Raw genomic sequence first — 23,168 nt, forward strand, 5'->3', positions numbered from 1 at the left:
GAGCTAGCTGCTAAAAATAACACGGTGGAGGCTAGGGCCAGACCCCCCTCACCCACTGGGCCACGCTGCTATTTTAAGCAGGCTAGCACACGTCTGTCTCTCTGGGCTGGGAGGCCCGCGCCCAGCTGCATGGCAGACATCCCCTCAGAGGCTGGCAGTGCAAATCCCAATACTGACAGGGCTGCGTGCAAAGCCCTGCACCGTGAATCACATTCACTTGGCTGCTGCCTGTCACTCAGGATACTGGTTATTTCCAGCAGGCAGCTTTAAACGCCCATTAGCTCCGGATCTAGCCTCATAAGCAACACCCATCCCCCTCCCCCGCCAACACCCAACCCCCCAGCTAATGCATAATCACAGCATCTCACGCCATACCAGCTAATCCATTGCAGAGCTCCAAAACCCCCTTGCACCACCGGGGGATGGGGGAGAGGGCGGGGAGACAGACTCCATTAACCCCCCCCCCATCATCCTCTCCAACCCTTCACAGAAGCAAAAAGAAGCAGCCTCATCGCTCAATATATAGGTTTCTTTTAATATAAAAAAGTGCCTATTAAAAATTCCTTCCTAAATACACAAAAAGACCAGTAGAGTGGGAAAGCGAAAGGGACTTTTGGGGTGAGCGAGGAGTATGGACTCAAGGGGCCTTTTCAAAGAAATCATAAAGCAGGAGGAGCTCATGGTCTTTAATGAACGGATGCTCAGAGCAGGCGCCCCGCCTGAAAGTGACCAGATTTCTGGTCTAGTTCATACAAGCACTGCAGGTTAGATCAGTAACGGACAACACAGGAGGGCATTTTTTTTTGTTTTGTTTTTTTGCACAATCCACAAAGCTGTACATAGTTTCCAAACCCTGGGAAGGGGGGGGGGGGCAGGATAAAGAGAGGGCAAAAATAAAAAGTCACCCACCCACGCGTGCACACACACACACACCCTGAGCTCATCACAGGCGCAGCTGGGAAAAGCATGGAGGAAGGAATAATGGTGTAGCTCACAAGCGGCAAACAAGAACTCAGACAACTCCTGGCCCCGCAACCCCCCTCCCCCGAAGTCCCCCCACCAAGCAACCCCCCTCCCCCACAAAGAGGGTGTGGTGGTGTTTTTTTTTTAATCTTTTTCTTCCTTTTTTTTTTAATACAAATTTGGATCTTTGGGTGTGTCCTGCCAAAAAAATTATTATTAATAATAATAAAAATAAAACTAAAATCATTGTCGTCATAAAAAAGGCAACCAAAACCCAATGAAACCATGCGGAATTTGCACATCACAAACCACAGCAGATGTACAGAATGCAATATACAAGACACGATTTATAATAAAACAGTATATACAATAAATAGGTTATTGTTACTTTTTTTTTTTGTCGATCGATCTGTAAATAAATTTTCTCAGTGCATACTGGTGGGTTTTTGCTTCTTTCTCCTGCATATTTGCCTCTCAACAATTTTTTTTGGATTATTTATTTTTAATTTTTTTCCCGTGTGTGTGGGTTTTTTGTTTTTGATTTTTTTTGTGGGTTTTTTTTTTTTTACATTTTTTCTTTTCTTCAAAAGTATATACAATTGCTGGTTTTGTGCAGAAAAAAAAAATAGACGTCCCTCTGCTTCCAAACAGAGGAGAGACCGGGGGTATCTTTGCTGCCAAACAGAGTGGGAGAGGAGAAGAAAGTTGCGGAGAAAGGGGGCTGAGTAGAAGAGAGGCAGAGTGGCCAACCCGGGGTGGAGATCAGGTGGACGAAAAGCGGGACGGCGCCGTTCACTCTTCTGGCTGGGATTTCGGTGCACGCAGATGCTTTGAGAGTGGGGAACATTCCCCATCTCCCCATGCCCCTGCCAAAAAAATAAAAAAAAACCTGCCCAGAGTTGCCAGTGGATGCTAGACTGTGGTGTAGTGAACTCATGGCTGGGATGGGCGAGGGTGGGGTCTTCTCATTTGTTTATATAAGCTGCAAAAGACAAAATGAGAGAGGAAATTAATGGGACACACCTGCCTCCACCCGCTTACTGGTATGAAACAGACATTGATGACACACTGCTCTCACCCCGGGGCCTTGGAGGCCTCTGGGTCTGATCCAACACCCGCTGCAGTCAATGGGGGTCTTGCCACGGGGGCAGGACATGTGTTTTTGTTCAGTGTCTAGCACAACGGGGGTCAAAAGCTGCAGAAAGTATTTAGGTGCCTAAAGACGTGGCTAGGCAGGACACTATGGGGATGAGGGTGGGACAAGAACCGGTGGTGAATCACAGAAGGGCACTATGATGCCCAACTCTTCTGCAGCTTTAGGTGGCTGAACACCTTTGAAAATCCGGCCCCAGGTCCACGGCTGGGGTTCCTAGGTGCTGCGCTAGGTACGGTACATACACCGAGGCCAGGCCCGACGACGGTGCTCAGGAGTGTGAAATACCCACCCCCTGAGTTAAGCCAAGCGAACCCTCTAAACAGCACTAGAACTCTTCTGTTGCCCCAGCTCCCGCCTCTCGGGGCGGTGGAGCACCTCTGTGGGCGGGAGAACCCCTCCCATGGCTGTGGTCGGCGTCTACCCTGAAGTGCTACAGCATCACAACTGCGGCTGTAGCATGCCCAGTGTAGACAAACCTAGAATAGGAGACAGTCCCTGCCCCCAAACCGTTTAATCTAAATAAATCTAGCAGACAAAGGGTGGCAGGACACAGAGATGCCAGGTGCAGGCCACACGTTCTCTCTCTCTTTCGAAGGTGGGGAACTGGACACTGGTGCAAAGTCCCACAGGAAACCTCAGGCAGAGGCAGGAACTGAAGTCAGTTGCACCCTAGGCCAACGCCTGACCCGCAGGGCCCTTCTGCCTCTCTGCTGGCAGTGCTGGGCATCGTGCCAGGTCCCTGGGTGGTGCTGAACTCATCACCATGACATATACGCTCTGTGAGCCTGGCTCTGCTCTCGGTTACTCTGGCGTGAGTCAGGGGAGTCCCATGGCTGGCAGCAAGAGGGGATCAGGCCAGTATAGTGTCAGGAGAGGCGTCAGTGTAGTTCAAAGCCCGATTCGAATCCAGATTATGGTGCTGAGGTTCTGTTAGATGAATGGGCCAGTTACAATGACCCCATCTTGTTGTGGGCTGAGAGGCAGAACCATTGAACTTTGTGGGTCATGCCGCTCATGAAAAGTCTCTCTTCCCTGCTCAGAGGTACCTGCACCTCAGGGTCAAGTTCAGACACAATCCCACCATAACCATCTGCAATCACACTAGCATAGGATAAAAATTCCCAGGACGCTCAGCCCTCCTGGTTCAGGGCATAACCTGATGAGCTGGGGATCAGGAAGAAATGTTATTCATGGCACAGGATTGCAAAAGAGAACACAGGATATCCACTGGCTGCTCGGCCAGTACCTATCTGCTCCCAGCCATTGTCAGGGTGACTCACTAGGTAGACCAGGGGTCTGGTTTTGGTTTGACACCCGTGAGGATCTCCAGGTTGCCCAATGCCACAGCTCCAGATGGAACCTGGCTTGTTTCAAACTGTCGTGTGTGTGTGTGTGTGTGTGTGTGTGTGTGTGTGTGTGTGTGTGTGTGTGTGTGTGTGTGTGTGTGTGTGTGTGTGTTTTGGCAGGTTTCTGACGTTCAGAGGCATTTCAGCATCTAGAGCAGCAGAACCTGTTTAAGCCAGAAGGGAGCTAGGCCTGGCCCTGGAGCACATGGGGAGAAGGGCAAAGATTTCCCTGCCGTGCAGCAGACAATTTTCTGAGATGAGCCAATGCATCTTCTCTGGAGCTGTGCTCACAGCGGGGACCTGGGTGCATGTGCAGCACCCAGTTGTCACCGTGACACCTTTTCTGGGTGCCTTTGAGGACCAGACATGTACGGTGGGGGCAGTAGGGAATAGGTACAGCTGCTTGGCCACACACCGCAGAGTAGGGGGCCCAATGTAGGAACCAGATCTGCACTACATCCATTGTGTTAACGGATACAAGAAACGCTCCAAGGGCCAGATTCCGCTCTGGGTTACACTGATGTAAATCCAGAGTGACTCCACTGACATCAGCTGGGTTACTCCCATTGGCCCTGTGCCATCAGGCAGTCGAGCCGAGCTGGACAAAGCAAAGCAAGCTGCCTGGGAGCCTGGAGGGCCCAGCTTTGGAGGGCAGGAGACCAGGGAGCAGGAGGATCCAGAGGCATGAGAACATGGAGGAATGCGCCGGCTTCGCCCTTCGGGTCAACCTCTGGAGCCCATTAGGCCACCAAGGAAGGGGAACAAGGAGAGCTCAGGCCTGAGCCAAGATCAGTTGTCATAGATACGGCAGCTGAGCTGGGCTCGGCTTAGCTAATCACCTATTGAGAGCAGGCCCTGCAGGGCCAGATCCTCTGCTGGAGTAACTCAGCACAGCTCCCCTGGCTTCGCAGGACTCCATCGCCCCCAGGGTAGCTCTGCTGAGCGGTGCCCGCTGAGGGGCTGGTGGGCATGAGAGCAGCAGGAGTTTGCTCTGCAGGACGGGGCATTAACCTGAGCCTCGCCCCACTGGCTGAAGCGCCCTCCCGAACACGCAGCCAGCGACCCGCCCTGCAGAAACCCCTCCCTCTGTGCTGCCCCCCAGCCCAGGGTCAGTCTCCTTCCCTTGGAAAGGGCTGGCTTGGAAACAGGGACACACGCCTGCCTGCTGTGGGCACGGGCCATGGTGCTGCCCTCCACTCCCTGGGAGCTAAAGATGGTGACAGTACTGCAGGCCTGGCTATCACTCTTCCACAGGCCCCACAGCCAGGCCCCAGAGCTTCGAACCCTCCAGCCCAAGAGACCGAGGGCTCCTGCTTCTCGACAGGGCAGGTATAGCCAGGGCAGTGGGAACGCTGCCTCCATCCTGCCCTGGAGAGGCCTTGGGGATTTCTCAGAGGCACTCAGCGCCTTGCAGGATCCGCCCATGGGCATGAGAGGCTGGAGGGTCAGGAGAGTTCAGTGCAGATTTTCATACCAGCTGGCCAGGCAGCACAGGCTAGAGGATAAGGCACTAGGCTGCGAGTCAGGAGAACTTGGAGTCTAATCTTCGCTCTGCCTTGGGTACATCACTTCTCCTCTGTCCCACATACCCCTTTGTCTACCACGTCCGCTGAGATTGTGAGTGCTTTGAGGCTGGGCCCGTCTCTCACAGGGGGAATGTACAGCACCTGGCACAACGGGGCCTGGATCGCAGCTGGGGCCTCTCGGTGTGACTGTAATAACAAGAGCTCAGTGCCCAGCATCCTCAGTGGGGGGAGGGATGTGAATGGGGGGAACTCCCCATTGTTCTCAGTGGGGCAGATGGGGGATTCTCAGTGGATGCTGAACACTGCTGGAAGTCGACCCATTTCAATAGGTGCCTACAGAGAAGCTGAGCGTGAAAGGCCTGACCTGAGCCCTGATTGTGCCACTCCTAAGGCAGTGCTGGCCTGTTAATTCAACATTGCTCCATTGTCGACGGAGAGCCCCTTACTGAAACTCACTGAGCAAGCGAGAAATAACCTGGCACGCAATTAACACCCAATTACCCAGCCACTGACGGCTCTAACTGCACCCTGACTAAGGGCTGGAACTCAGCACCCAGGGGACTCCTTCTGCAGGGCTCAGGGGTCCCGCCTGCCAGGGCGAGGGGCAGGGAACAGCCAGTGGCTTCCCAGGCAGAGAGCTGGGATGGGAATGGAGAGGTCTATTGCACACACCTGGAAGGATCAACCAGGCTGAACGCAGGGAACCCAAGGCAGCGGGCTTTGACAGAGGATCCGAGTCATGGGTTCTTACCCTGAGGGGCACGGATGGGCTCATGGGCTGACCGCCAGCCTACCCTTCCTATACTGCTAGCTGGGAAGAGCTTGGGGCCAGCTCCTGGCCAGAGAGCCTCCCAGTACAGAAAGGCTGAGAAGCACTGATCTAAAGTCCTGCACACAGACAGGCATTCAGACGCCCCCCCCCCCCACAGCCATGCGTACACACAGACATGTATATGCACAAAGGGACACGCAAATATGGACACCCAGCCACTAATGTGTCTCTCTCCCCCACAGCCCAACATGCGTGTGCACACGCCGACACCCAAAGAGGCGTGCACAACCCCATATCAGCACGTCCCGTTTTTCACACCCACTTCTACAGGCAGCGACTCCAGCCGCATGGAGCTGACGGCTGCCCCTTTGCCTAGCGGGGGCAGCCTGCCAAGGGGGTGCAGCAGAACCTGAGTCTCCCCTGCCCGGCAGCCTGATCCGACTCCTGAAGGAGCCAACGCGAAGACTCCTGTTGACGGCAGTGGGAGCTGGATGGGACGCAGAGACGGGTGTAAATCAGGAGCGACCCTGCTGAAATCAGTGCAGGGCTGGGGGGTCAGGTGAGCGGAGACCCAAGCCCAGAGACACGGGCGGTCCCCGCAGTAGGTGGTTGCCAGTCAAACGCAGGCTGAACTGTAGAGCCCAGGAGGCATGGGGACGGCGTGTTACAGCCCTTCCTATTGACCCGATTTAAGCACAAATCCCAAACCCAGCGGCCTCCTCCACCGAACAGAGGCCTCAGGGCACAGGATCCGCTGACAGCAGCAGCGGATCATTGCTTCAGACAGGGCCTCCCAGCACCCAGACCCACAGGACACCTGGCCAAGTAGGGGTGACGGGGGAAAATCCCTCCCACAGCCCCAGAGTGAGCAGTTTATGGCCTTGGTGAGAATCGCCTGCCCTCCCATCAGCACTGACGGTACCACTGCAGGTGCTGCTATTCACCGCATTATCCAGCCCCAGTTCACAGATCCACCACCCCGAAACTCCACCCCTAGGACAGCATCACGGGGAAAGTGTTGTTAACCTGGCATTGGGCCAGTCGCTGTAAGCCCCCCCTTTTCCCAGTACACCCCAGGAGGGTCAAATCCAGGGTGAGGACTGCCTGCTGCATGGGGGAGAGTTGGCGGGAAAGGGCTCCTTGCCCCCTCTCACCCCACCCCTGCACAGAGGGCGAGGAAGCCTGAACCCAGCCTTTACGTCCGTGCCTGGAGATGCACGTGTCCGTGCCTCTACCAGCCTCACCATGAACAGGGACTGGGAACATTTCACGTGCCCCGCTGGGGGCGAAGGCTGCTCAACCTCCCCAAACACGGCCCAGTCAGGCCACACTGAAATCCGGGCAGGTGTGCTAGGATCGTCCATCTCATCAGCCCACGGCGGTTGCGGGGGTACGAGTCAGGAAAGGGCGATGGGAGAGGAGAGCTGGGGGGAAGGAGACAGAGAAGAGCAAGAGGAATGCAGGGTAGCTCAGATTCAGTCTCAGACACGCAGGGCCAGACCCTGCCCAGCTGTCGAGATGCCCACAAGCGCAAGCAAGGGGAAAATCTAGCTCCTAGTTCCATGAGTGAGACACGAACACAGACCTGGGGAGCACGTGGGTGGCACCTATGGTGACCAGACAGCAAGTGTGAAAAATCGGGAGAGGGGGTGGGGGGGTAATAGGAGCCTATGTAAGAAAAAGACCCAAAAATCAGAACTGTCCCTATAAAATTGGGACCTCTGATCACCCTAGCGGCAGCGTCCTCACTGCACTGGGGCTCACGCCAAACCCTAGGAGCCTGTCCACTGATCTCGGTGGGCTGTGGCTCAGAGCTGTGGTGCTGGGACCCCCTCTGCTGCCCTACGGGGGGTCTGACTTGTCCCCCAGCGCAGGAAGGATCAACACCACGCCGGAGTCTGCGGGGGCCCTTCCTCCAGGTCACAGCTTTATTCCTCCACTACTAAACTCAGAGTAATTAAACCAACAGCCTTCCCCTGATCCACACTGGCTGCGGTATGCAGGGGCCTTCCCCTTTCCACCCACAGCTCAGCTCCCCAATCAACGGAGTCCTCTGCAGCAATCGCCAACCTGAGCCGGCTCTGATCCAGCCCCCCAAGATTCATCAGGGAAGGGGACGACCTCTAACACCCACAGCCATCAACTCCCAGAAGCGGGTCTGGGGGGCAGGGGAGGGGAAATCCTGCTCAGTTACTTACCAGGCAATAGGTGTGTCTCCGGGATCCACTGGTGAAGTTTTTAATATATATATATATTTGGCTCTCCAAAAAAAATAAAAAAAAATCAAGCAACAAAAATACCCCCAAAAACAAACACACTGGGGAACAAAAAATGAACAAAACCCTCCAAAACGGCAAACGTGGCGGAAGAGGGGACGTAGCCAAGTCCTCGGTCGGCAGCTGTAAGTTTTTCCTTCGAGTTCACAGATCTCATTTATTTTTGTAGAAAAACCAATCAAACCAACCAACAAAAAATCCCAACCCCCCCAACCCCTCCCGTTGCCGTCCCGAGTTCTGTTCCGCTGCCTTCCCTCTGTCGGCTCACACACATGCAGGCGGGGGCGGGAAGGAGGCGGCTGCTGTCCGATTGTCTTTCTGCTAGAGGCTGTGGAGCGGGAGGTGTGTGTGTGGGGGGACACGACAACACGGCTTGGTCCAAAAATCACAGCCATGTTGTTCAGAGACGGAGTGAGTTCTTATTTAAAAAAAAAACCAGGGGGCTTCTCTCTTCCTCTTCTCTGCTTTCTTTCTTTTTTTTTCTTTTTTTCTTTTTTTTTAGAAAAGCAAACAAACAAACAGTTCTCGATCTCAGTTAAATACAGAACTTGAAAAGTGTTCCAGAAAAAGTGCTGGCTAAATTAGCTCTGAAAAAGAAAGAGACGGAAGAGTGGGGTGAGAAAAGGTCAAGACAAACCCTTGGAGATTACGGTCACCCCTAGATGGCTCAGTAGAGATCAGACCCCACTGTTCTTGGTGCTGTACATACACGTGGTAAGACACAGGCCCTGCTCCAAAGAGCTTGCAGTTTTAATAGCAACCCAGACAACGGGCCCAATTCTTGTTTACACTAAGGCCCCTTTACACAGCATTGGGAGCGTAAAGAGGCCGTAAAGTCCATGGGAAAGTGACTTGCTGTTTCAGAGCAGTATAAAGAGGCCAGAGTATAAAGGAGAATCAGGCTCACAGGGTGGGAGAAATGAAAGACGAACAACCCCGTTTTATGCTGAGAGAGACTGGGGCAGTGACATAAGTGGCCTGTTTTGCAAACGAGCTCAGAACTCTTTGGAAAATCTGGCTCCAGGCGGCACGCTAAGAGCTGGGCATTTCGGGAGATCCAGGCCTTATTCATGTGCTAAATGGGAGCTAAGTGACATGCCCAAGGCCACCCAGGGTGTCTGTGGCACAGCCAGCTCTCCCAGGGCCCACAAAGACAAACCTTCCCCTCTCCCTCTGGCTTTCCCCTGGCTTCAGTGGAGTTACTCCTGATTTACACCTGCGTGTGTGTGGGGAGAGAGGCGGCGGCTCCCTGTTCCAAACCATCTCACTCCCCTGAGAGCGGACACATCCCAGCCCACACGCCATCCAATCTTACCCTCAGTTAGTTTATACCCGTGAAGGGCAACTGAAGCCAATGGGCCTTTTGCACCAACCTGGGCTGTACCTCTTGCCATCCTAGGCCCTGCCCATCAAGTCTATATAGTCTGGATTCCACCGACTGGTCAATAACCTCCCATGTCCTGCCTCTGGCTGATCTAATGACAAACCATCCCTTTCAATGCCTCTCAGCCCTCTTGCAATGCTCTGCATGGGAAGCAATGCCCTCCGGCCCCTGCAGCCGTCAGGAAGTGAGAGGCTGGGTGATCTCTATTGCGAATAGGGCATGGAGTACAGTCTGGGTGCAAACTGACTCGCTGGGAAAGGGATCAAATAGCCCTGGGGGAGGTGGAGGGAATAGGGAGCTCTCCAAGCCCTCCGTGGCTTGGTGCCATGGAAACCCTGGGCCTGGGCTTAAGCTTTGACCACTGCTTGGGATGTTTAGGCAAATCCTGTGTCTGGAGATCTAGCGGGAGCAGGTGCAAAGTGGGGCAGGGCTCTCCTCCCTGCCGCGGCCAGCACAGGATCCTCAGACCTACTCAACAGAGCCCAGAGGAACCGGACAGTTCTCACACACTGCAGACAAACCCACAGTCCCTCCTAGCAAGCCAAGCTACAGAGCGTGGCTGAACTGGAATCTGGTAGCCATCAGCCAGCGAGGATATCTGGCTCCTGACAGCATCCTGCCTTCAAGTCTGGGGATCAGGATTTCCCACGGAAGATAGCACCACCGCAGCTGGAAGGGTGTCCTGGGGCTCGTGCTTAGCCACTGGCTGGCAAATCCAGGGGGCAAGATGCCCAGGTCCCAGTTACAGAAAGGTGAGACTAGCCCAAGAAGCAGCCAGTTATGTTCTGAAACCTCTAGGGCACCGTCAATGCTGGATATACAGCCCTCTCCCTGCACCCTGACCCTCCAGGGACAGGTCTCCTCTACGTACTGCAGCTAGACACACAGAGACTCTAGCATCAGGGTGTCACCTCCCCAACTGGGTGACGCGAGAGCTCCTTTGCACGTGTGTGGGCAGACACGTGAACATGTGAGAAGCACCGGTTCCCCTCCGGGTATTCTCACAGGACCCCGAACCTCTCACCTGAGCCTTGCTGGGGGATCCACTCCCCAGCCCAAGCTGAGCTCACACCCCAACCCATCAATTCATTGCCCCCTCCTTGTCCCCCTCTTTTCCTCCCCCTCCCGCTTTATCCTCCAAGATTAACCATGCCCTCCCAACGTGGCGGCCCAGGCCTGCATCCCTGGGTATTAGGGGCCAAGCTCGGTGCCTCCCCTCCCTCCGAGTCCCCTCCCCAGAACCTACCCTGTAACAAAACCTCGTTGTCCGGTTGGCACTTTAGATGACACTACAATGAGGTGACTGTAAAAGTGTCCTCGGGGTGTTGCTCTACCATTGGACCCAAAAACCCGCTCTTCTGGGCCGCGGCCATGATGGGATGCCCTTGGGGCGGGAAGCTCGGGTACCTGTAGTTGTCCTGCAGCTGCAGCATAGAGTCTCTCGGTACTGGGGAGATATTCAAGTCATTCATCAAGGGGCAAGCGTACGCCCCCCGGTGGTGAGCCCTGGCCATCTCGAGGGGCTCCTTCTCGCCCTTGGAGGTGTTGGGGTTGCTCAGATGGGGGTTGAGGCAGGAGGCGTCAGCCCTCCCCATGAAGTCCACCAGCAGGCTGGCCCCAGGTTTGTTCTCGTAGGGGGGGCTCCGGGTGCTGGAGTTGGGCGAGTACCAGTAGCTAGGGTTTTTGCAGCTGGGGGAGTCGTAGAGGGGCTGAGGCATGGGGAGGTCTCGGCAGGCCATGTGCGCAGGGTGGGGCAGGCCGCTCCCTGGCATGCTGTGCTTGAGTGATTCACAGGCTGGCAGCTTGCGGATGTCGCTCGGCCGCAGATCCTCCTTGAAGGCCAGGGTCGGGGAGCAGTTGGGCGAGAAGGCTTTCTGCAAGCTGGCTTCGAACACAGTCTGCTGGGCCGGGGCGGCCAGCTGGTGCGGCAGGGCGGGGAAGTGTTTGCTCTCCAAGTCCGTCTGGCCCAGGCTGGGGGAATCGCTCTGAAAGCCTTGGACGAAGGTCCCGTCGGAAGGGGTGGAGGGGTTCATGGAGTAGGGCCCAGCGTAGTCGCCCGGCTCTCGCTCGCCGAGCCCGAAGCCCCGGGACTGGGAGGGGAGTGGGGACATGCTGCTGTCGCCGCTGTAATAATCCAGCCCCAAGTCTGTGCTCTCTTGAAACAGCGCGTTGACCTGCTGGGCTTTGGTGGGGAACTTGGCCTTCCCTGTGCCCCGCTCCTTCTTGGAGGCGCAGGCCCCTCGGGAGCCCCGTGGTTGCCTGGGCCCCGTGCTCCTCTTGGAGGGATACACCGAGGAGGAGGAAGAAGAGGAAGAGAAGTTCAGATGGGAGGCATCAAACATGTCCACCTTCTTCCGCCTTCCCCGCCCGGGCTTGGAGCTGCTTTGGAACAGGACGCTCTGATTCCAGTTGTAACCCGGGGCCGAGGAGGCCTCGTTCCAGTCCATCATGAGCTTCTCCAGGCTGGACAGGCTGGACTGGCCTTCGCTGGACGAGGCCTCGCTGTTGGCCCGCCTGTACCCGGCCGGCTGGTTGAACTGGGTGCTGTCGGAGGAGGACTCAGAAAAGGTCTCCGAGACCGTCTGCTGCTTGGCCTTCTGGGGGGTGTAGTTGGAGATGTCCAGGATGACGTTAGGTTCGTTGATGTGGCACTCGAAGCCCGGGTTATAGAGCTGGCTGAAGGCCTCGGAGCTCCAGTCCAGGCCCCCGTAGCCTTGTCGGAAAGTCCACTGGGCAGCGCTGGGGAACTGTCGGCAGTTCTCGGACGAGGGCTGGAAAGCAGCGGAACCTTTGGGGACCATGTAGCCGCCAGGGGACACGGTGCTGGCCCGGCTGTCGCACCTTAGGGGTGTGTGCGAGGAGCTGGAGAACTGGCCCGGCTCGGAGCTGGTGAAGAAGGAGGCCTTGCTGAGCGGCAAGCTGGGCCCCACTGTCTGCTGGGCGTAGCCGGCGCTGTGGGCGCTGCTGGGGGACGAAGGGAGGCTGTTCCCACTGCCGTAGGCGAAGCTGCAGTCCTTGTTGTTGGGACAGTCTTGGGCAGCGGGGTACTGCTTTCCCGGCTGGAACACACTGGAGGGCGTCACGCTCTGCCCCGAGCCGTAGCTACCGTACTGGGCATAGCTGGTGGTGGCGGTGGGGTGAGCGGTGGGCGACCTGGAGACGGCCGAGGGCGGCACCAGCTTCTGGAAAGCGTCGGCCCCACGGCAATCCGAGGCGGCCTGGGAGACCCCATAGCCGGCTGCCCGGCTGTGGGAGAAGGACTGCCGGCTTGGCATGACTGCATGGAAGGGTGCCTCGGTGGTGGCGGCAGCAGCGGGAGTGACTTTGGCGCTCCTGCCAGGGTAGGAGGCCAGGCCCCGCTGGCTGGGCATGGTGTTGGGCGGGGCCGTGTAGGTGGCTGAGGACTTCCGTGACTCGGACCGCGAGGCTGAAAGGGCAAAGTCCAGCAGGTCCGAGGAGTCGTCCGAGTCCAGCAGGGAGCGGAAGTAGCCGGTGAAGAGGTTGTGCCTCTCCTGGCTGACCTCCGTCTGGGAGGACGGGTTGCTCCCGGTGAAGAAGCTGGCCCGGCTGGAAGAGCTGGACTCCAGCGCCGACGAGTGGAATGCCCGGGACTCTGCCCCTTGGTAGCTGCAGTTCCTGCTAGCCTGGCTGGAGAGGTGGCTGTGGTGGGGTGCCCATGGGCTCCCCTTGTCCCCGGCCCACTCCGAGGTGCCGTCACTGAAGTTCTGGCTGGGGTTCTGCTCTGGAAAGAGCACCCCGTTCTTGCGAGCCCGCCTCTTCCGCTTGGGCTTCCCCACGGAATCCGGCTCTGGCCGGCCCCTCTTACGAGGGTGGACGGGGTCAGCGTGCACGGCGGCAGGGGCCTTCTTCTTCTTCCCGATACCCTCGAAGAAGTCGCTGAAGGAACAGCGGGACGAGCGGGCGGCATGGCCCCCTCCCCGCCCGCCAAAGCCGCCCGCCTTGCCCCCGCGCCGGCGGAAGCCCTGCACCCTGTGCAGGAAGTGGGAGATGCTCTGCGTGTCAGGGGCCTGGTGGATGGACTCGGGCTCACTGGGGGTCCAGCAGCGTGGTGGGGAGCAGCGCCCTGAGCACTGGCTCTGCCGGTTCAGGAAGGCCAGCTTGGCTAGCACATCCGAGTAGTCGGCCTTGCTGTCGTTGGTGTCGGCGATGTAGGAGGGCTGGGGCGAGGCCAGCTTCTGCTTCCTCCTCCTCCTCTTCTTCACCTCCGGGGTGGGCTCCTTAGGCTTGCCTGGCCCCAGCAGCAGGTTTTTGGGGGGCCGCCCCCGTTTGCGCTTCAGGATGATGGGCATCTCCCCCGGGGGGAAGACCACCACCACATTGCGGCCGTTGTTCTTCATCTTCAGCAGCGGGGTGGGCTCCATGGAGGTGCGGGCCGTCAGCTCCTTGCCCTCCACGCTCAGGTTGCTGCTGAGGGAGGAGACCTTGTAGGTGGTCTTGTTCCTCCTCCCCAAGGAGACGGGGATCTTGGCCATCTTCACCACCATCTTGCGCACCCCGCGGCATTTGCCCTTCTTGGCCTGCAGGGCTGCCTTCTGGACATCGTCGGCCTCCAGGGCGGGAGCTGCCAGCAGGATGGAGACGCTGGGCTCGGCTGGCCCCAGCACTACCTCTGCTGGCATGGCCAGGGGAAGGACTCGGCTCTCGGCAGAGACCTCCGCCCTCCGGCCCCGCCCCGCCCGCCGCCGGCGACCGAGCATCTTTGGTTTGTCTGTTCTGCGCAGCGCGTATTTCCGGTGGTCATCCCCGCCCCGCCCCATGCCCCGCCCCGCGCAGGAGCCCCGCTTCATCACCTCTCCCAGCCGGCAGCTACCGAGGCGGGGCTGGAGTGGATGGGACCCCAGGGGCTCGGCTGCCATGAGCTGGGGCTGCGGCTCCAGCAACTTGGGCAGGGGCCCTAGGGACGGATTGTCCAGTAACTGGGCCTCAGGATCAAGCAGCTGGGCTTGGGAGTCTAAGAGCTGGGGATCCAATGATTCGGGCAGAGTATCCAGGGCCTGGAGTCCCAGAGGCTCAGACAGGGGCTCCAGAGACTGGAGCTCCAGAGACTCCGACAAGGGCTCTAGAGACTGGAGCTCCAGAGACTCGGACAAGGGCTCTAGAGACTGGAGGCCCAGCGACTCTGGCAGCGGCTCCAAACTCTGCAGCTCCAGGGACTCGGGCAGGGGCTCCAGAGTCTGGGCATCTAGGAGCCGAGGCTGGGACTCAAGAGATTGAGAATCTAGTAACTGGGACTGGGAATCGAGCTCCTGGGCTGATAGCAACTGGGGCTGGGGCTCCAGAGACTGAGACTCCAGCAGCTGGGCCCCTGGACAGCCCAGCGAGGCCAGTTCACTCAGTATATCTGCGTCAGCCAGCTCCGAGTAATCCGTGGGGTCTGGCTCGGAGCAGCTGGCTTCGTCCTGGTTGCCGGGTGGCTTTGAGGCCGGGGCAGCGCTGCTCTGGCATCCTGGTACCTGGGGACTTTCCCTGCCTCCTTCCATCTCCTTCTCAGAGGGGGCAGGGTGAGTCTGCCTGGGCAGCTCGGGTTTGGCGTTGCACTGTGCCACCCTCTCCTCTGGGCTGCGAATGCTGTTGGCCAGCGTGGCTGAGGAGAAGAAGCTGTACTGGAGATCTCGGTCCCCGGTGCTGGCCAGCGTCCGGCTCTCCTCGCTGGGGGCTGGGTGGCTGTTGAGCCGCAGGCTGCCACAGTCCAGGTGGACACCGCTGTTCTTCAGGTCCTCAGAGAGCCGACTGAGGTCCTTCATGATGTCGATCAGCTGCACCACCGGGTGGAGGTTGATTCGCCCGTTGCCACACTTGCTCTTCAGCAGCAAGACGATGTTGTCGACGTTACAGCGGCTGGAGGCCAACGTCGCATTGGAGAAGGTCTTGGGGGCGCGGTCGTGGGTGGCTGTCTCATCCAGGCCCCCTACCAGGATCTGGGGGTCGCTGGCGCAGCCCAGAGCGTTGGCCGAGAAGTCCTCTCCCTTGGTGGGACCAAGGGCGTGGAGGCTCTGGCACCTGTCAGCCGGGTCCCCATGGAGCAGTGAGCTGGACTGGTGCTCCCGGCCCAGCGCCGGGCAGGAACCCTCAGGGAAGCTCAGCACGCTACAGGATAAGGCCTTCTCTGCCGGGCACGCTGCCGGCCTCTGCCCAGGATGGCCTGCCTGGTAGAACTTGGGCTCGCGGACGTAGTCAGGTGAGCTGCGGATGGCACCAGACGTTACCACTGGGCCTGGGGGCTTCACGCGCATCCTGAACTCCTCCTCCCCCGGGTGCCTCTTGGTGGAACAGTTGCTGACATGGGTATCGGGGAAGCCGATGCATGGACCTGAAACGGGCAGAGAAGCAAAGTCAGGCTCTTAATGTGGGGCAGGGCAGCGCTGGGCCAGCTAGCTTGGCACCCTGCGGGCTTCCACGGGAGGGGTGAATGCTCCATAAAGCACGGTACAGCAATGTCTCCTGAGGAGGGCTGGAAGGGATGGACTCGGTACACCTAGACTGTCCCTGCCGGTGTTTGTCCACCCTGTTCTTAAAAACCTTCGAAAACGGGGATTCCACAAGCGCCCTAAGGATCCTGCTCTAGAGCTGAACCCCCAGAGAGCTGGAAAGCTTCTCCTGCTAGCTAAGCCACAGCCCATCACAAACACAATGCTGTGATACCCCCCATCCCTCCCCGACACAGAAGCCACAGCTGATGCCCACTAGCAAAATCCCTCCCGCCAGCCCCAGCGGAAGCCTGCCAGGGCCGAACCCCTACCTCCCTCTATGACAGCTTCCCAGGAATCCCTGGGTCCTCCTTACTCACAGAGCTCCCTGCCCCAGCCTCGTTACGGGGTCAGCACAGAAAGCCCCTCTAGGGAGAGCCCATCCATGGGGCAGGGGAACGGGAGTTGCTGGGAATTGTTCACAAGGGTGAGGCCGCCGATACCCAAACTGCCCTCCAGCCAGTCCTGCGGCTGCCCCATAGCCCCCCTTGCAGGGCCTGGGCCAGGTGAAAGGCCCCAGGAATGGCACTTACCCTCGGCCTTGCTGCTCCGGCTGTTACACTTGAGTTCTCTGCAAAGGGAAGAGAAGAGGCATTTAGCTCGGAGAGTGGGGCCTTCCCTGCACAGCCTAGAGCTTAGATTCAGCTCCTCCAGCCCTGTGTCCGCATCCCCCACCCGACTTTTCTCTCTCACCCTGGGCTGGGGCTGACTCTGGACGGCTAACTCACTCCGAGCTCCCCCGGCTGGCATGGCCTGCAGATTTCTAATGTGCCCATGACCGTGGTATCAGGGCCACGGTAAGAACTCCACAGCAGGGGCTGCTCCCATGGAAACCAGCCTGGCTTGCATGCGCTATGGCATGGGCTGGATTTGGCCCAAAGCTCTAGCACCGAGGCAAGGACTGAAGGCATCTCGCTACCGTTTTCGTTCGACGCAGGCTGACCCCTGCCTGGCCACCAAGGGGGACGTGCCCTTCTGCTGCGATTGAGCAGGGTAAAACCAACACAGGAGCATGGGATTTGGAGCTCCGTCTGCTCCTTTCAAACAGGTAATGCCCCTGACCTGTGCCTGGCCTTGCATGCCTGAGCTACGGGCTGGCCTTGCATGCCTGAGCTATGGGCTGGGGATCTGCCTTGGGCCTTGCACCCCTGAGCTACAGGCTGGGGATCTGCCTTGGGCCTTGCATGCCTGAGCTAGGGGCTGGGCCTTGCACGCCTGAGCTACAGGCTGGGGATCTGCCTCGGGCCTCGCACATCTGAGCTAGGGGCTGGGTCTTGCACGCCTGAGCTACGGGCTGGGGATCTGCCTCGGGCCTCGCACACCTGAGCTAGGGGCTGGGCCTTGCACACCTGAGATACGGGCTGGGGATCTGCCTCGGGCCTCGCACACCTGTGCTACAGGATGGGGATGTGTCTTGGGCTTTGCACGCCTGAGCTACGGGCTGGGGATCTGCCTCGGGCATCGCATGCCTGAGCTACAGGCTGGGGATATGCCTAGGGCTTTGCACGCCTGAGCTACGGGCTGGCCTCGCATGCCTGAGCTACGGGCTGGGGATGTGCCTTGGGCTTTGTACGCCTGAGCTATGGGCTGGGCCTCGCACGCCTGAGCTACGGGTTGGGCCTCGCACGCCTGAGCTATGGGCTGGGGATTTGCCTCAAGCCTCGCATGCCTGAGCTAGGAGCTGGGGATGTGCCTCGGGCTTTGCACGCCTGAGCTATGGGCTGGGGATGTGCCTCAGGCTTTGCACGCCTGAGCTATGGGCTGGGCCTTGCACGTCTGAGCTACAGGCTGGGAATCTGCTCTGGGCCTTGTACACCTGCCCTTAGGCTGGGGATCTGCCTCAGGCTGGGATGCTGCTCCTGGGCTTTGTGCACCTGCTCCACAGTCCCTGGACCTTCTGCACATTTTCCAGCCTGCTCCTTCAGCCTCCTGCTCCCTTTGCACCAGGCGCAGAGTGCCAAGCAGCCCACACCAAGGGAAAACGCTTTGCAGATGTACCACCGCTAGGTGTCCCCTGTGAGCTACAGATCCTCCTCCAAGTGTTGATGCATATTAACCAGCTAAGCCCTGTGCACTCCTGGATTCCTTCCCCACTGCCCCCTCCCCTTCCCCGTCAGCAGAGCTGCTCCCACCTACTGCTTAAAGTTTGCAACCTGCGCTCCTTGTGGCCTGAGAGAAAGCCCCTTTGTGCCCAGCCAGCCAGCCCTTTCCTTCCACCCAGTCGCCTGGAGAAGCAAGCATCTGGCACTATGCTTTGGAAATGGATCCATTGCAGCCTGGTTGTCCCCTCCCCCGGTCCCGGGTCTGCAAGGAAGGAAGGAAGGGGACGAGAGAAAGAAAAGTTCTTTGTTCCCAGCGTTTCCCGAGGATGGCTGGGCCCGGAGTGGGGATGCCCCAGGCCCCATTTCCCCCGCGCCCCGCAGGCAGTGAGGGGCTCTTCGGGGAACATGGCTTCATTTATCCTTCCACAGCAGAGAGGGCTGGGGTCTGGCACCTGGCGGTCAGGCTGGGGACCCTCGTCAGCAGCCCGAGGCGAGGAGAGAGACCACCATGTAATGTCCCCCATCTTGATGGGCGCTCACCCCCAACACCGAGGAAATCTCCACCCCTACACCCATCACTTGGCCCCTCTGGATGGCAGGAACCCAGCCCTCTCACAGAGTCAAACTCTTCCTGGAGGTTGACCCCGTTCCCTGTACATAGACGCTTCAGGGTTCTCCTGTCGCTGTGGTCAATCCACCTCCCCGAGAGGCAGTTGCTAGGTGAACGGACGATCCCTTCCGCCCGCTCAGCCCCATCAGGGCCACGGCGCTCCATCTCACAGGGCGGGGGATTTTTCGCAGCCTAGTCGCCCTGCATTTTAGGTGTGCGACCAGGCCTGTGGTGAGCCGCTCCTCCGGAGCCGCATGCTGCCAGGACCGATAGCACCTAGGGAAGCAGGAGGCTCCCCCGTTCGGCCCAGTGGGGCGTGAACGCCAGCACTATTAAACAGGCAGCAAACACCCCCCACGCCGGGGCTGCAGCAGGGGGGCTGGGGTGGGACCCAGCAGGGACGCAGGCTGCTCTCAGACTGGGCCCAGCTTTAAACAGGCTAAATAACAAGGAGCTGCTGGCTCCCCCCCAAGCTCCCCATGAGGCAGGAGTCTTTCCCCCCTTCCTGCCAGCAGCACCAAACAAAACCCATTTGCAAGGCAGCAGGAGAGGGGGAGGGGTTGGGCCACCCCTCCCCCACCCTTGCCACAGCGGTGCAAGGTAAATCAGGGAGGGGTGGGCATGGGAGGGCACTCAGCATCCTTCCCCACAGGCTGGAGCTCCACTGGAGGCTAGGACGCCTGAGGGTCAATATCTGCCCCCTCCTGCCAGGCCTCGTCCCCCTTTGCACACCTCCTTCTTGCACCCTGTTTAGCGTTCCTCCCGCCCCGCCTTACTGCCCCCTCCCTAGCTCCCCCTCCCATGGTTTTCAATGGCTCCTGCCCTGCTCCGAATCCCTTCCACCCCCGAAGCCCCTCCGCCCCGGCGCTGCTCATGGAAAGTTGCTGCAGCAGGAAGTGACCTCAGCTTTTTGGCAGGCCATGCTGGGTACTGCCGTGAGCCCGGCCGGGCGCTGCGCCATCCAGCACCCTCTGCGGACTAGGACAGAAGGCCCCCGTTTCCGCCAGCTTGGGCATTTCAGCCCCACCACGTGTCCCTCCTTTTTCAGCGTTGCCCGCCCCGCGGCTCGGATCAGGATCCTGGCTTCTGGGGCCTGCCTTTCACACACCGGCAGGGGCCCTGGCTCCCCTTCCTCTCCCGCCCCCTCCCCCTGAGAACACCCGGTGCTTAGGGCTGCCGTTTCCAGGCAACGCTTGGCCAGATGTGGAGTGAGAAGGGTCAGGATCCCATGGAAAAGCACCAGCGCCAGCAGGGATCAAACGCAGCGACGCTGTTGTTATGTGCGGGGCGGGAGGAGAGGCGGGACAGGCCAGCGGCTGCAGCAGGAGGGAATGGGGACACCAGGAGACCCGAGTTCGGACCTTGGGCCAGTCACTTCACTGCCCTATGCCTCAATTTCCCCTCTCAGTTAATGCTACTGACCAACCTCCCTGGGGCAGAACTGCCACGGACAGAGGATGCAGTGCCGGGCAGTGGGGAAGCTGGGCGGTGGACCCTGTCTCTCCCCGGCACGGGCGCAGAGAGGGGCACTGGGTTGGGGTGACTGGGTTATTTCATTGCACTTATGAAACAGGCTGCCTGCCTGGGCAAGTCGCCACGGCCCAAGGTGGCTATTGACAGGCCGGTTCTCTGTGCAGCGTGCGGCCCGGGGCCTGCGCTCCCCCAGCGTGCTCAAGGGGTTTTGGCTAAGTGCTGGGTGGGTTTATAGCTGGTGAGGGGCAGCATTAGCGTATTATGGGCAAGCGCAAGGTCTAGGCAAGCGTTCCCTACATAGCTGTGCCAGGGCCCCTCAATCCCAACCTGCAGCTTCCCCGCAGCCACTACGCCAGCCCTGGGGTCACCATTCAGCACAGAAAGATCCGACAGCCAGAAACACTGAGGTGCCCCTTCTGAACAAAATACAGGTGGAGGTCTTGGACAGAGGTGGGCAAAGCCCAGAGCCCAGAGTGACTGGACAGCAAGTGTGAAAAATCGGGATGGGAGTGGGGGGTAATAGAAGCCTATATAAGAAAGAGACCCAAAAATCGGGACTGTCCCTATAAAATCGGGACATCTGGTCACCCTACCAGAGCCAACCATTCGTCCCCTCCAAGCTGGGTGCTCTGATGAACGGAGCTGGCTCCAAACCTAGGCTGATGAGGGTTTGCAGACCTGAGCCCTCGCGGCCCCAGTCAGGGGTGCCAGGCTCGGGCGAAGAGCCCCGGTGCTGCCACCCCCTGCGCTCACCGCCCACCCCAGGCCAGCTGCGGCAGAGTGAGACGCTCGCTACGGGGCAAAGGCAGGTGCTCCAGGGGAGGCAGCGCTGGCAGGCCCAGCCCGGATTCAGCTGCTAGGGGTGGGGGGAGAAACACAAAGGCCCCATTCAACCCTGGGCACAGCCCCTCTGCAGCACGCCTGCTCAGGGGAGAGAGAGGCAGCACAATCCACCCGCATGGCTGCCCCAGAACAGGCCAACCTAGGGGGCGTGAATCAGATCCTTAGGCCCAATTTCAGATGGCCTCAGCCTCCAGTGCACTGGGAAAATAAAACATGGGGCTGCTCCCCCACCCCCTATAGATAACACAGGACTGCTCCCCCACCCCCTACAGATAACATGGGGCTGCTCCCCCATCCCCTATAGGTAACACAGGGCTGCTCCCATCCCCTGTACATAACACAGGGCTGCTCCTGTTCCCTATAGATAACACGGCGCTCCCCACATATCATATAGATAACCCAGGGCTGCTCCCATCCCTATAGATACCACAGGACTGTTCCCATCCCCTACAGATCCCACGGGGCTGTTCCCATTCCCTACAGGTAATACAGGGTTGCCCCCATCCCCTACAGATACCACGGGACTGCTCCCATCCCTATAGATACCACGGGGCTGTTCCCGTCCCCAATAGATAATACAGGATTGTCCCCATCCCCTCCATATACCACGGGGCTGCTCCCCCCCCCCCACAGAGAACACGAGGCTGCCCTACGCCCTGGAGCCGTTACCTTGGCCGCGAGTGCTTGCAGTGCAGATTCACTTTGAAGTTCCTCTCGCCGCCGTCCGCCTCGCTGTGGGGCTGGCGCAGCCCGGAGCCCTGGGCGCGCTGGAACCACTCGGCTGGCGGGCTGGCTCCGTTTTCCAGGCCGATGGGCTGGCAGGCGAGGGAGCTCCCATCTGTGACAGAGCAGCACACAGACCCGGGCGCGTGAGCTGAGGGGGAATGCAGGGTCCCACGCTGGGGGCAAGGGAGAGGCAGGGAAACTTGGCGGTGACGGGGGTTTGTTCCAGCGACAGGTGAACGGGCCCAGAAATGCCCTTCCTGCGGGGGAAAGGGAGGCAGCGATGGCGTCTGGGGCGCAAAGGGGCAGCGGCTCTCACCCACCCCCACCCCCCACATGGCAGAGGCTTATGCCTGGGGAGGCTTATGCAAGCAGCAGCAGCAGCACAGAGCCCAGCAGGGCCCTTTGCTGAATCGTGCTCCACTCTGGCATCTTAAACACAGGCTCCCACAGGGTTATTCAGCCTGTGTGCGCGTGTGTGAGAGAGAGAGAGAGCGGGTACAGATAGCAGCACAGGCATTCACGCCTACCCATCTGTCTGCAACTGTCTGTTTGTCTAAGCCGCTCTCTCTCCCTCTCCACCCAAATGTGCCGGAGAGAACTGACAGGCTCCCTCTGGCCACCGAGTGAGGGGTGACGGCGCCACCTCCTCCCCCCGTTTTGCCCCCACCCCCACGCCCAAGGTCACTGCTTGGGCAGCGTTCTGTACACGGACGCCTTTCCATCAGCCTGGATGGAAGCACGGATGTACACAGGCCCTCGGTCTGTCCTGGCGGCATCAGCTGCAGGCCACGTGCTGACATTTCCAGTGTTTTTCCAGGGTGATTCCCCTTCCTGCCCACTTGTCACTCCGGCCCCATCCCCATCTCGCTCTTTCTTGGCTTCCTCTGGCTCGTGTCTGTTTGCCCGTCTCACTCAGGATCTAGCGGAGCCCCAGAGGAAGTCAGCCAGGCTCTGAGCTCTGCATTAGGGCTCCCCCTGCCTGTGGGTGTGCTGCTGGGTTGTGGTTTTCGCCCTCTCTTTTGTGCTGGTGCGGATGTGCGGGCGCTCGTGTGTGTGTGTGTGTGTGTGCATGCCCGTGTCTATCCCGGATTGTGTCGCTCGTTCTTTGGGCGATTGTGAGCCGGTGTTACTGTGTGGCTACCAGCCTCTCCTGGGTTGTGTGCCCGGGTCTGCGTTTGTACGTGTGTCTCCGTCTCTCTTCCTCTGTATCCTTCCATGTGTGTGTGTGTGTCTCTGTATCATTGTATGTCTGCCGGTGTCTCTCCCATGTGTGTCTGTCTGCTCCCCACCCTTAGCCTGTGCGACTGTCCCTCTCCCTGTCAGCCTGTGTCCTCCCAACACACACACACATGATCCAGACTGTTCCCGTTGCTTGCATTAGCGTGACAACTTATCAACGAGGCAGGGAAGGAGAATTCAAACCTGTCAGTTACTCAGTCCCCATCTCTTTGCCTCCCTCCCCATCCTTGGGTCTCCTGGCTGGCAGGGAAATGCAGGCAGCCCTGCCTCCAGCCCTGCACAGAGCGGCTGCTGGCCCGGGCGGTGTCGAGTTACACCAAGGGG

General features: G+C 59.1%; 1 protein-coding gene across 7 annotated transcripts in view; it reads right to left on the minus strand.

Moving 5' to 3' along the window:
* Window positions 1-1,292: 1,292 nt before the first annotated feature.
* AHDC1 (AT-hook DNA binding motif containing 1) overlaps window positions 1,293-23,168 on the minus strand; it is a 109,278-nt gene continuing 87,402 nt past the window's right edge. For 6 of the 7 annotated variants that reach the window (XM_030539397.1, XM_030539396.1, XM_030539394.1 and 3 more), the window contains 4 exons: window positions 21,549-21,717; window positions 16,445-16,482; window positions 10,670-15,754; window positions 8,539-8,626 (listed from right to left, as the gene is read on the minus strand). In XM_030539397.1, the coding sequence (XP_030395257.1) occupies window positions 10,713-15,754; window positions 16,445-16,482; window positions 21,549-21,717 (5,249 nt within the window). In that variant the 3' untranslated portion in view covers window positions 8,539-8,626; window positions 10,670-10,712. Of the gene's footprint in view, window positions 1,946-7,961; window positions 8,627-10,669; window positions 15,755-16,444; window positions 16,483-21,548; window positions 21,718-23,168 lie in introns of those variants that run through there. The other variant, XR_003997351.1, reaches the window with a different exon arrangement.

Source organism: Gopherus evgoodei, chromosome 20 (genome assembly GCF_007399415.2).
Source record: "Gopherus evgoodei ecotype Sinaloan lineage chromosome 20, rGopEvg1_v1.p, whole genome shotgun sequence".
NCBI lineage: Eukaryota > Metazoa > Chordata > Testudines > Testudinidae > Gopherus > Gopherus evgoodei.